This window comes from Xiphias gladius, chromosome 8 (assembly GCF_016859285.1).
Source record: "Xiphias gladius isolate SHS-SW01 ecotype Sanya breed wild chromosome 8, ASM1685928v1, whole genome shotgun sequence".
Classification (NCBI taxonomy): Eukaryota; Metazoa; Chordata; class Actinopteri; order Istiophoriformes; family Xiphiidae; genus Xiphias; species Xiphias gladius.
Genome location: NC_053407.1, coordinates 19,666,653 through 19,680,457, shown reverse-complemented (window position 1 = coordinate 19,680,457; position 13,805 = coordinate 19,666,653). Strand labels below are relative to the sequence as shown.

The 13,805-nt window shown below is 41.0% G+C and overlaps 1 protein-coding gene across 1 annotated transcript; it reads right to left on the bottom strand.

The window, feature by feature from the left end:
- Positions 1–204: 204 nt before the first annotated feature.
- LOC120793313 (transcription factor 12-like) lies at positions 205–11,245 on the bottom strand. The gene is made up of 13 exons (XM_040133271.1): positions 11,079–11,245; positions 8,560–8,659; positions 7,778–7,914; positions 7,566–7,689; positions 7,373–7,443; positions 6,887–6,983; positions 6,690–6,763; positions 5,439–5,615; positions 4,519–4,636; positions 4,216–4,369; positions 2,424–2,653; positions 1,490–1,651; positions 205–1,164 (listed from the first exon to the last, which is right to left on the bottom strand). The coding sequence occupies exons 1-12, from the start codon at positions 11,145–11,147 to the stop codon at positions 1,509–1,511; spliced, it is 1,494 nt and encodes a 497-aa protein (XP_039989205.1). The 5' UTR covers positions 11,148–11,245; the 3' UTR covers positions 205–1,164; positions 1,490–1,508.
- Between the last annotated feature and the right edge of the window lie 2,560 nt (positions 11,246–13,805).

Genomic DNA, 13,805 nt, shown 5'->3' with positions numbered 1-13,805 from the left:
TATTGGATATGTGTTACTTCTCACTCACTAACTTGAAAACGCAGATAATGAAGGGGAGTTTCATACATCTACAGCTGTCACTTTTTGACAACTGACCTACACTGTAAATCCTGTTGGCGCTCTACACAACACACAGACTCAAACTATTTGAAAGAGACATTTATTGCTACATTATCATTTTGACACATGCCTGCAGGCTACTTCAAACTGTACACATACTGTACATGTTATGATAGGAGTTTTTCAGATTATTCTCGATTATTATTCATTATCTGTTCAGCAGTGTGATAAGCAGACAAGACATCAATTCTTCTGTAATACTGTATTGCTCAGAGCATGAAACGTGGCTACATCTAACAAAACTGCACAAAAAGTGTTTTGTGTAAAATCAGAATGAAGAAAAACAAAATAGAGACATTAATAAATTCACAACATCTGTATAAAAGATAACTTACATAACTTAGAAAAACAAAATGTTCTATTAAAAACTCAAACATGCAAAGAGCTTTGACTACATCAGAAGAGCAATAATAACACTGAGTAGAAGACGGGTTCTGTCCACCAGTGTTTCAGTAAGTGTAATCTTGTTAACAGTGCTATAAGACAAATTTATAACAAAAATACAAAGAACAGACGATGCCCACACGTTTAAGAACATTCTCGGAGATCTGGTCATTCACAGAATGGTCAAACTCCTGCAATATTCACACACACTCGCACACGCACACACACAAACCACAGGACAAATGAAATCCTTTGTCTGAACGCACAAATGTGGTCATGTCAGTCCTCTGAGCTCAGTGGAGATCACGAGTGTACATGGTAAATAGTGATACACTGTAAAAGTCGGACTGAATAAATCTGGCCCTGCCAAAATTAAACCTGTGGATGACACCTTGCCACTACTGGGTTTCATCCATTCAGATATAATCCAACGTAAAGATAATCAATAAATATACAAAATATGTACAAAATATCTGCGGCATACAATGCATTTGTCTGTTCCAAGTAAAGTTTAGGCACAAAGTTAAAAGTCCGTTTTTCGAAGCGAGGAGATGATTGTTCAACTGCATCCAACTTTACAATCAGAGAGGTCGACCTCTCCACTCTGGTCCGAATTCAGAAGAAACGCCGGATGCTTCTGGGATGCTCTTCACTCAACATCTGGAAATCAAAGAGACAGTGACATAAAAGATGATGACAGACTCTTTGTATAAATATCATTCATTCATCTGAAGAGTTCCTTCTAAAAACGCTTTCGATCCACACAGGAATATCCTCGACTATACCGCTCAGTATCTCTAAAAGTAGAGACATCATGGTGTGGCAGTATTAACTGTGTCAACTGGTTTTCAACAATATTTGAAAAAGAAACATATATTTCCTATTTGCTGAAAATCATAAAGCATATACCCTGTATATCTCATCTCATTTCACCAGTGATATCAAACTGTATAAATTAATGTTAAATACTTGATGTTGGACGCACTGTAGTTATTATTAGATGCTCAGAGGTGGCCCATGGGGTTTGCTTGGTCAGTCAGACTGGGATGAAAAGCGAGGTGCATGGACTGTGGATCCGTCATGACTGTAGACGCCTTCTCTTCCTCTCTCCTCCGCAGACACGCTGCCTTCGGGTTCAGGTTCCTCTCTGTAGGATTCAACAAAGAATGGGGTTAGAATTGAACTAAATAAAGAACCTGAAGACGTGTGGTTGTACGGGGATATTATTCATTTCCATCCCCTGTGTAATGCACACTCAGATATTTTAGCTCTGGGGGAAACTACTGGAAAATACCTCATAAATTCTGCTTGGGCCGTTGACTTTTCTATCCGTTGTTGTTGTTCTTGTGGCAAATCAATGCACTGCTATCGGCCACAGTGCATTTTTCATATGTCTACAACAAGTCATAAATGTTCAAATCCTGCTCATAGGGCGATTTAAAGCTGCTCCAAGTCATATTCTTATATTACCCTTTAAATCAAATGGATATGTGTAATGTGAAGTGGGGGCGGTTTTAGTAAAAAACCCCACTGAGAATTATCACCTGACTCTGCAGTTCCACTCAGCTGTTAGGAGCGTTTTAGCTTCTTTCAGCTCAATGTTTTGGTTTTATGGTCGCAACTTAAACAAAACTGTGGATAAGAAGATATGATGTGAGATATTTTAATCTGGATAAACTGCGGCTAAAAACATGTTCAGACTCTGTAACCAGCTGATTACCCACCTGCACTAACTCTCAACCCCTAGTTGTAATTTTCTATCTTATTTTCACTTCCCCCCCTTTAGTTTCACTCTCCTTTACTTGTTTGACTTGACAGAGAAACAAGGCCCCATCTTTGCATCTCCCTCATGAGAGAGGAGCGCATGCAGCCTCTCCCGCTTCCCTTCACACCTGGCCCTGCAGCAGCGATGCACTGACCTCTGACTTGTTGTTCCAGGCTGAGGATCACCGCCACGGCCTGGTGCAGCACCAGCAGTTTGGTCTGCGGCTTCTCACTCTTCAGGTGCAGCTGACACATGTGACCCAGCTCCTTGAAGGCCTCGTTGATGTCCCGCACACGCAGACGTTCACGGGCATTGTTGGCCATCCTCCTCTCACGCTCACGCTCGGCCTTCTGCTCCGGGCTCAGCTCCTCATCCTCGTGGATACTTCAATAACAAAAAGGTACAAAAAAAATAGAGAATGCTCACGAAGGCATAAAGGATTAAAAGATTCCATGTTTTTAAAAATGACATTAAAGCTTAAGTGGATCCAAGTTAAAACTTCAGCAGATTACACGCAATGGGACTGTGTTGAGTTATCCTGTGGATTACTCTGCCCTCTGCTGGTCACTGAGCTGATGCCATGTTATTGAGTCTGCTGAGGCCGTTTGATATTCTCTCATTTTTTCTGTGAAAGCCGTTTTCATAGAACCTCGACAAGAGTCACACATTTGCAAATTAATCATTAATGCATGAGAGCATTTATTTAAACAAAAAAAAAGTTTTTAGAAAATCAGTCAGTGTCCATTCTTAGGCAAGAGATGCACTTTGTGTCATACTTCAGCAGGGGTTTTATTTTCCATTATTTTATTATTTGGTTTGAATAAAAAAAATCAAAACAAACAATGTTCGGTAGAAAAATTGTTGCTTGAGGTCATTCACATATGTCAACATTGATTTCCCTCAACTAGATTATAGATCTAAATAAAAAGAAAACATGCACTCAGACACCAGAGCTGATGTCATGTGGAGGTTTGTCCTGAAGTGACCTCTGGGATTTGAGACATCAGGACATACAGTCTAATCTGTGAAATGTTCAAGATGTACAGTGTGGTTTTAAATCCACATTTTTTAATGGCTCATTTAATACCAAAACCTTGTTAATGAACCTGAAAACACCATCCTTCCATCAACAGTGGTCAAGTCTGATGCCACAAATAGACGTGAAACAAAAAAGTCGATAAATCGATCAACAGAAAATTAATCGGCAATGGTTTGATTAATAGTTCAATCCATTTATTAAGCGAAAGATGCCAAACATTGCTGGGTTCCAGCTCCCCAGAAGAGAGGATTTGCTGCTTCTTCTCATTTCTATATCTTTGAAATTTGAATGTATTTGGGTTTTGACCTGTTGGTTGGACAAAACAAGCAATTTGTTGACATCACCCTGGCATCTGGGCAATTTTCATTATTTTACAGACTAAACAATTAATCATCAGTAATGAAGATAATTGCTAGTTGCAACCCTAGTTAAAAAGAATACAAGCGCAGTGAAAACTCAGCCTAGACTGTATCTCACGCTTCATTTTGACTGAGCTGTTTACCATGATGTCTTTACCATGAACTGTATGCCCTAGCGGCTGTTCTTATCCCTCTTTTTTCATCATTTTTATGGCAACTTAAAGCTTAAAAAACAACTGTAAATGTTCATTTTGCTTCATTAATGTGTTGCCAAATACTCCAAAAAACCCCAGCGTTAATGAATCATGCACAGCACACATTTCAGCAGAAAGGCCTGACTCTGCATAACAACACAATAAGTCTGGGGCAGTTACTTTCAGCAGCAGGTTTCACACAACAAAATAGTTTTTTCTGACCAGGTGGATTCTGTTTTTTTTTTTTTTTGCCCCCTCAGAGTAAAGCAGGAAACTATGTATGTATGTGTGTGTGTGTTTGAGAGAGAGAGAGAGAGAGAGAGTGAGTGAGTGAGTGAGTGAGTGTGTGTTTACCTGTTCCTTGTGCTGTTTTCTCCTTGTGTTTTGTGTTCACTCTCCTCATCTGATCTCTGGCTGTCAGAGCTGTGACTGTGATTGGTGTGCATCATCTCTTCCCTTTCCCCGCTTTCCATCTTCAGCTCCAGATTACCCTGAACTCCCAGAGCTCCTGTGGGATATCACATAATTAAAAAAAAAAAAAAAAAAAAAGTAAATTGTGAAATGTCTTAAGTCCTAATAGTTCAAAGGTTGAAAAGTGCAGATAAAGGAGGTGAAATACAGGAATGCAGCAGCGGATAAATGAGAGGAATAACTCACCTCTACCTCCACCTTGCATGGACTGAAGTGTGGCCCTCTGTCTGGCTGGGTAATGGTGGCCATTTTGTGTGCGGCTCTGGAAGGCTGAGTGGTTGCCGTTCATACTGACAGCTTCAACCTTTGTGACACACAAAAGACGGGATGAGATGAGGGCAGTATTCATGTGTTCATTAGTCATCGGCTGAGCATTGAGCACATGAAAATTCTCTAAGCGTTGAGTGTGAGCGGTGCTGTGGCCCCGTGGATCTTTCTCAGACAGCGAGTCTGGCTCAGTCACTTACAGTATACAACTCTTAGATCCAACCAGTGAAAAATAAGTCACAAAACCAACATCTGCCCTCTCACTTCCGACGTAACCCTGAGTAGTTCTCTCGCTCTACAGAATTAAATTAATCTCAGACCATCTTAATCCTTCCCTTAAAAACACTGAATACTTCCTAAACATTCCCCTAATTCTTCTCAGGAATGATTCACTCCCAACCAACACATCATTTGGAAAAAAAATAAAAGTGAGAGAATTTAATACCCTCCTCCCCCAAAGGATTAGACTAAAAAACCCTTTCCCCTGCATATACTTCAACTCCAGCTGGGCTAAAATCCCCTTGGTCTGCTGTAAGGGAAACATGCTGGAATGGAAGTGCACGATGCAGGCGTCCCCCATCACCCCCACAGTGGAATTAGAGTCCGCACATACTGTACGCTCTCCATACAAGGGCAACGCTTCACAGCGCTCTCCCATTGTGCTCAGTTTCCTATTTCAAGGACAACAACCTTTACATGAGGAAAACATGCAGACATAGCGGGTGGAAAATTCCTGCAACTGAATACCAGCAAACACTCATACTGTACACACACAACAGGGAATTTCCATACACTCGGCCCTATCCTTCCTTAAATACTTCAAAGTAAAGGTTGTTAACCATGGCTGGAGTTTGACAGGTGAGCGGTAGAGTGTTGGCAGAGCCCGGGTGGCCATGTTGGATCTGGTTCAGCAGGCCGTGGATGTCAGTGGGAAGACCGGCCGTGGGGCCCACGGCGTGGTTCCTCAGGACGTGGATCACATCGTCAAGTCTGTCCAGACGGTCCTCCACCTGAGACTGCAAACACAAGGAGACAACAAGTTAAAACTGTACTTGTGGCATTTGGCAATCAGGGCAAAGTTTTTAATATCCTCTCAGTTACATGGAGTTTTAAAAACTGTAGCTCTGCAATTCATTCTCTCAAAGAACAAAAACCAGCAGTTTTTGTGCTCAGTTTTGACGAGAATAGTCAAGATTTAGTCAGATTTTTAGTTGAACGATGGAAACCTTAAAGCAGTGGCTGGACATTTCGAGAAAATACATTTATTCACTCTCCTGCCAAGAGTTAGATGAGAAGATCGATACCAGGCTGCCAGGCAACCGGCCCGGCACATAAAATCCTGTAAAACCTCAACATTACATACAGCATAACAAGTCTATTAGTGAGCTCTAGAGGTGCTGATAGGTGGATTTTGTGACTTTTGGACAGAGTCAGGCCAGCTGTTCCCCCCTTGTGCATTGCCTATGCTAAGCTAAACTAAGTGTATTTATATTAGTAAATTGTATTGTAATATATCAATAAATATGTTTTCTGGACAGAAATGAGAGTGGCACGGATCTTCTCAGCAAACTCTCGGCAAGAAAGCAAATAGGCCTACTTCTGAAAATGTGGAAATATTCCTTTAACGTCTCTATCAGTGAGTAAAAATTCAGTCCACACACTTAATATACGGTGCAAACTACATGTGTACAGTTTGCTTTTTTTCCCCCTCATTTTCCGTCATTTGCAGTCTCTTCCAGTTGTCTGTTCCTAAGTCTTGAACTGGTAAAATGACCAATTATATATTATTATTACATATATTATATAGGTATTTTCATAATGGTCCAAATTTTTTCAGGTGTGTACACATGGTATATACTTTTATATATGTTTAAATGTACTTTTAAGGCATTTGCTTTTTTGATTGTTTTGATATTTGATATTTTTTAGGTACTTTTATATTGAACATATTCTACTTGTCTTTTATACTTACTACATTTTTTTGCAAAGCTGTCATGAGTTTCATTTATCATTTATTTATATATCCATCCATTAATTATCTCTATATGAATAAATAATCTAAGGGACATGATATTAAATTAGGTCTTTACCAGTGATATAAGTGAAGACTCATAATGTGGTGAGACTGGTGCCGGAACTGCACTCCGGGGCCACATGTTAGTACCTGGGAGGAAGAAAACAACCCAAAAACAACATGAAGAGGTTGAGATATACAAAAATAAAAATAAAAATAAATTATACTTCACTCGGAGCGGCACCTACGGCTGCATCTGTCACTCCAGTTTACCTGCAGGTTCAGCTGAGTTCGGCAGCGGAGACGGAGACCTCACCGGTGTGGACGAGCTGGAGGGGAAGCTGCTGCTGGTGTGATCAGGGGAATAAATCTGGCGGCAGACAGGGAAAGAGAGAGACGGAGGGGGAGGGGTGGGAGCAGGGCATGGATCATTTTAAAAGCACAACTTGTCATTTCTGCGCAAGGTTTTACAGCTGCTGCCACAGCCTTTGGAGCAGGCTCCTAGCCTGAACTAAACTCATCAATTCTGGTCATTTTACTAGTCAGCAGCCAATAAAAAGTCAAACGGCACAAAAGTAGCTTTCGTTAATATGCACTTGTCTGTTACTGGCAGGGGGGAAAAACTATTTCCCTTTTGCTATATACCAGTGGGACTCTCAAGGCTTGTTTTTATGCTCTGGTCTTACTGTTTAAACATAACAAGGCATACATGAGTCGGCCTGATGGGATTGAGTTGGGGATTGAGTGTTGCATACTTACAGAGGCCAGAGCTTTGCCCAAGGTATCGCCTGTCTGTGATCCTCCTGATACATTTCCCTGGTTCCCTGAGACTGAAAAAAAAAAAAAAAAAAAACCCAAAAAAACCATTTGTCATAAAATATAAGAATAAAGTACGGTCAAGACTGAACTGAGCTGAAAAAAGAAGTCAAGATTATTTTCTCCATTTCCTCACCTGTTGAATTCTCTGAAGCACTGATTGACGGAGTGCGTGGTGCCGTATTGTTGCGGTGAAAAGTGGACATGGGTGGGAGACCCCTATTCATATCAGCAGCCATCACTGAATGTGGAGAGTAGTCCTGAACAGTAAGCAAACACACAGTTAAATACACAGGGGTCAAAAAGGGGTGCACTGTCAACATCCACGGGCCTGGAGGTAAAGCTCACCAGGTGATTGTGTGGTGGTTGCAGGCCGCTGTAGCTCCCCGTCTGTGTTTGGTGAGGTGCTCCCAGTGCACCTTCATAGCCCTGCTGGTTCAGCCCATTTACAGCATTCCAGATGTCGGGCGAATTGCTCGTCCCCTCTAAAATGCATAAAGATATGTTATAGCCTGCACTGGAACAGCATCTCAAGCAGCCAGTCCAGTCATGAAGCTCTACCGCAGCCGCTATGGAACCAATGAAGTCCCCTCACATCATTAAAGCTAATGTTTACCACTGGTTCAGTATACAAACAATGTTTTTTCCCTTTAAAATATCATCTACACTTTGAAAGCTACATCAACTTCATACTTATCTGAAATGGCTGGACGATGTTAATCAATATAACTGATGTGACGATGTTTATGTGAGCTCTGAGAATTAGTTTTTATTTCTTATTTCCTGAAATCAGGCTTTTCTGATTAAAATTACATGACTTTATGGATGAATAAGAAAAAAATACAAAAAGGCCAACAGAGAAAAGCCACGTTGAGAAAATTTTACTGTTGTCTACTTAGAAATCAAAGCAGGCAAAGCAGATCGTGGGTGTGTTCACAGGATAAGTTCGTCTGATTAAACGTGAACCTGATGACCATTTTGGTATCCCTGAAAACTCGGACAGTAGTTGTAAAGGGACGACAGGTTTGAATGAACATTGAACCAAGCAAAAATATTCTAATTACAGAGACAGTCACTCTGGTAGAGTTGTCGATGGATAATCATGTTCATTTTGGATTGTTTGAGCTCACCAAAGAAGGTGCTTGCGAACACATTGCTGGGGGCCTTGTTGGATGGATATGAAGATGAGTTCTGGTTGATGTCGTCATTAGTGGGAGACTGCCCATAAACCTTAAAAGAAGAACTTATTTAAGGCATTGTCATAAAACAACTTTCAACCATAAGATAATGTATAATCAAACACTAATTTTCTAATTTGTCTATATTACTCAAATAGATCTTGCTGACACAAACACACGAGTACTATGAGCGCGGGCTGATATACCAACAGCATTATGAAAACAAAGCACTGAGCTGATGCGCACTTAGAGCTATTGCGATAATCCATAAACTGCAGATCCATGCACCTCCTCATCCGGATTTAGGAACCATTCACCATGAGAAATCCCTGCCCTAATCATGATCAGGTTCAGCTGGCTTCAGAAGACTGGGATACAATTCCCTCCCAAATCAAATTGAATTACAGGCCTTCTCATGCTTTACCCTCAGAAAGAAACCAAACACAGACCTGAGTCTCACCCTAATTATCTCTGCTGTAGGAAGCAAAATACTGTAAATAGCAAACCGATCAATTAAACTAAAGATACCTTCATCTTATGTGTTTTTCTTTTACTTGTAGGCACAGGGCTACCAACTGAACATATGCACACAAAACACACCAACACATGCTCACTCACTCAAACACACCAAGAGGTCTGGGCTGCACCTGCACCTCCCTCGATTGCTTTGATGTGCCCCAGGAAATGAAAATAAACCTCCCTGCGCAGCATCAATGGGGTGTCAGTTACCCGGACGACAAGTTCTGTAAAGCAGGCTATTAAAGACTCTCTTGAGTATGCTCGTACAAGCACACTCACAGTGTCTCTCTCTCTCTCTCTCTCTCTCACACACACACACACACACACACACAAAGACATATGCACTTAAGCACACACGCGCACACAGACACACACGCAGCCATGACCCTGGCTGGCATGAGTCCCATGGTGATTGTGGGCTAGGCCAAACAGAGGAGCCCCTGCCGACACTGGGCCCGTCTGAGCCGCCATGGGCAGCATATGGTGGAGGATAAAGCCAATTGTCCTCCTTACCATCAGCATAGCAGGCGACCCGTTAATAATGGTCACACCCCCGCCCCAGCACGCCCTCTCTGGCCCCCGCTGGAGAGGAGCCGTCACCATGGCACCCTCTTTTAGCATAGCATTGATTTAGGAACCATCAATCATGGCATCACAAATGATAAGGGACTTTTTTAACCAAATTGAGACCACAACTAAGAGGGAATTGGAATAGAACAAAAACCTTTATATCTGCTTGAAATAAATATTTTTGAACATGTGTCTTTGAATACATAAAGTTATTTTAATCTAAAACCACCTATAAGCTTTTACAAAAAGAGCAAACAGCTACACTATTTTCCCCATTGTAAATGTACACAGCATTATGATGCCAGATGAGTGAAACATCAACTTGCTATTCAGGGCCTATGCTGTGCTCCACCATGGCCAACTCCAGCCACATGCAACCAATTTTCTGCCTCTGTGATCCACGATGTCTGGATATGGTTAGTCTCACAGAGATCAAAGCTGCCTTTGATAATGGCTGCAGTGGTGGAGGGACTGATGCAACATAGCAGGGTTAAATCAAATAGAAATAGCAGCAATCTGCTTCATGTCAAGATGTTTACTGCTGCTAGGCTTGACTACATGGCGTCCAGCTAACAGGAAGCACGAGTCTCGCCAATGCCTTTTAACTAGAGTTTGTCGACATAAAACCACAACTGAGTGAGTGTGTTATCTAACTGAATGATAACATTATTGTGGGTGGTGTGATTTGTGAATAACCGTGATTTATAATGCCAGAAAATCAAATTCTTACGTAAACTCCAAGACAAATATAAATGTATTTCATGGGGAACTAAATAAACCAAATAAAAAAAAGTAAAAAATCAACCAGTCAATCAACAACTCAATTTATAACCTTATAATAGCTGCACAAACTGTTTCAGTTCTTGCAATTAACTCCGCTAGGTTGCAGCCACTGATGTCTAAACAAGAGTAAGCTCATCACACATTCAGTATAAACTATAGACATGACACATTCAAAACACAAAGCTCTTTCTCCCTCTGTCTCTCACTCACACACATGCAAACAAGCCAGATGCACCAACCTTATATCCCAACAAATGCTCTGTGCAGAGTAGGAAACATTCACACCAACTCTAAGGTGCCCCACTAAAGGTACAACCAAATTAGAGAATGTTAAATTACAATACGTATAACTTTTATACAGGGTGCACATGTAAATGCATTTCTTACTGATGCAAGATTTTCTATCACATCTGTCAGAGAACACATTGTTCAGCCACTGTGCAGCTGGAAACTAGTGATGAATCACAGAAGTCAACAAACAAACACAACATCTGAGGAGACCATTTCAGACTGCAACAGTATCATCACTAAACACACTGACCCTGTCATTTAACCTCTGGAGAATAAAATATAAATTTATAGATGAGAAATGTACTCACTGGTTTCATGTTGTAGCAATACATCAATGAGTTGTTTCCTGTGCCAGAGACAGGATGAGCACAGTACATAACTCTGCCTGGTTCAGTGCAAGACTCCGGGCTCACAATACAGTCCACACACAGCTTGTCTGTCCGCGTCTCTACTCATGTGTATATAGTCCACATGCACTCCTTCTCCTAACCTACCCCTGCTGGTCATGCAGCTACCCGCAGACAACTTATGCAAATCAGGGCCGGACCATTCCAGGCAGCAGAGAGGGGTGGCCAAGGGTTGATGCTATTCTTGTAGTACAAGCCTGGTTCAGAATATTAGGAGCGTCCCCTTTTTAAAAAAAAAAAAATTTTATTCGAGGAAATTCAGTCATTAAATAAACATAGTTAGGTTTTAGTGTTTAGTGTTAAGTGTGTGTTGACAGTTAAGGAGCCTGTTGGTGCAAAATGGTATGAATGAAAATAACTGAAACTTGTATTAAACAGGGAATCCCCCACACAGGTATGACCAAACAGGATGACCACACTAATCCCAAGAAAAATAAATAAATAAATAAAATAAAGCCATCATCAGTGTGGGTTAGAAATGTCATGGTTCAGGTGTCACCCTTTTCCTGTGACATCCTGTGTTACTGTAAAATCATAAGCAAGCAAGCTCAGAAATGCCTCCACGGGACCGCTGAGCTAGTGATGACGCCACGAAGATTAGCTCCTGTTAGACAGGTAGAGGTTTTCAGTAAACAGATGATACCACACCCCTGTCTGACCTACATTCACAAATAGAACCAAGTCTTAGATTGTAGGCACGTGTAACGTGGCAAGCTCCTCCAGCGGCTGGGTTAAATGTTATTTATACAGTAGACTGTCTGGGTGATCTGCTAATGAACAACAGTTAGACTTCCTGTTTGATGTAAAAGCCACTGTCTGCTGCCCTGGTGCTGAAATTCCCAGTGACCTACTGCATGTGCAAACAAACAGCTTACAGTTACGATTTCTTCAGAAACTCTCTTCCGGGAAAGTCAAACGCCAAAACTGTTCATACTGAAATACTTTATCAGCCCGAATAGAGGCTATGTAAACAGTACCAGGAGTTTACGTGCAGTGTTTTTGCACCGTACGCTGTACGTTGCAGAGAGATAGGGAAAAAAAATACTGCAGTTGGCTTGATGCACAGACTTGCAGTGTGGCACACTGTCCTGGCAAGTCCTGTCGTCCTAGAGAGACCTCACAAGAATCCAACCAAATAATTCCCACTGAGACAGCGTCCAAGTATTCATCTCAAACACATTGTCTTTCTAACCCCTCCAGTGTTTACACTGAAACCCCATGGGACTGGGTGTACTGTGGCCAAACCAACGGTTCTTTGGAATCTTTCCATGCCATCTATTTCTATTTAAGCCTTTGAGAAAATGTTAGCAGTGGCTGCCCAGTGTCTCACTTTTAATGCACCATTAGTGCAGTTTAAAAATAGTCAACATATATTTGTAAAAGTGTTTCTGAGTGTACTTTTTTTTTGTATTTAAAGAACTGATACACTCGCTAAGAATTAGAAAACTGTTATTTAAAAAGCATGACCGTAGGTAGAGGATTACTGTTCACTGTGGCAAACAGCACACTAATAAACTGACCTGAAAGCAGAGAAGCAAACCTCTGTTAACTGGTTTCAGTCTGTCTGAAGGTGAGCCGTGCAGCTTCCTTAAAGTCAAAGTCTAATCCCGACTATCCACGCTAGTGTTAACTGGGTTAGGAGGTCAGTCTCTTCATCATCGTCAGAACAACCATTTGTGGATTATTCCTTCTTTATAGGAATAGTGTTTTTCCTATGATTATTTGGGGTTAGTAAGAGGAAGTTATCACAATACAGGTGTCTTAAGCCAAAAATTAAAAGCAAAATTCAGAATACATACATATACATATATTTATATATAATTATACACACACACACATATATATATATTAAAAAAATTATTATTTTTTTGTACAAATAATCCAGGAACACCAGCGGCTACTGAGTGACCTTTACCGCTGACAGAGATCAGTTCTCCTATCTTAGACACTAAGCATGCATAACACACACACTCTTGGGTAAATGATCCAAGAGCAAATATATACAGTCCCCTAACCCTGAACTTTGCATCAATCTTAGTTAATTGCAGTCTTGTCAGGACTGCGATTATTCAAACAGGTAATGCAAATGTTAATGAGTTCAAATTTGCATATCTTTATTTTCCCATGGTTGAAATGTCATTGGTTATGGCGCTCTACAATGAAGAATGTCAATCCTGATGGCCCCCTGATACGCTGTTGGCCATTAAGAGGCTAAAAAAGACCAACTGAAGGAAAAATAAATAAGGAGCCGCTTTTAAAATAAAAATGAAGACTTTTATATGCAAATAAGTAAAAACAATTCACATAATCATGCCATCACTTCAGTCCTCGGTTATCAAATCGGTTCAGTTTTTGCAGAATATCATTCCGTGAGATGCACAAAATCTGATTATATTCTGTGAAGGAAAAAAATCTGTGTTGATGTGGCCGACCAATGGGAACAAAAACAAAACCTCTTTGCAGTCTGAGGTCATGGTTGTCCTTTTAGCATACGATATGCTGTTGTCCATACTATGCCTTTAACACACATTTCAAGTGTTGTTGGCATATTCCTCATCGTCACGCGCCTGATTTGACATGGCTTAAATAACTATCTTCCTGCCAGTGACTGGCATTCACACAAGAAGG

Coding starts and splice junctions, on each gene's coding strand:
- LOC120793313 (XM_040133271.1), bottom strand. CDS start 11,147: ATGTACTGTGCTCATCCTGTCTCTGGCACAGGAAACAACTCATTGATG. Junction 8,660..11,078: donor ATTGCTACAACATGAAACCA/GTGAGTACATTT, acceptor TCTTCTTTTAAG/GTTTATGGGCAGTCTCCCAC. Junction 7,444..7,565: donor TGCTTCAGAGAATTCAACAG/GTGAGGAAATGG, acceptor TTTTTTTTTCAG/TCTCAGGGAACCAGGGAAAT.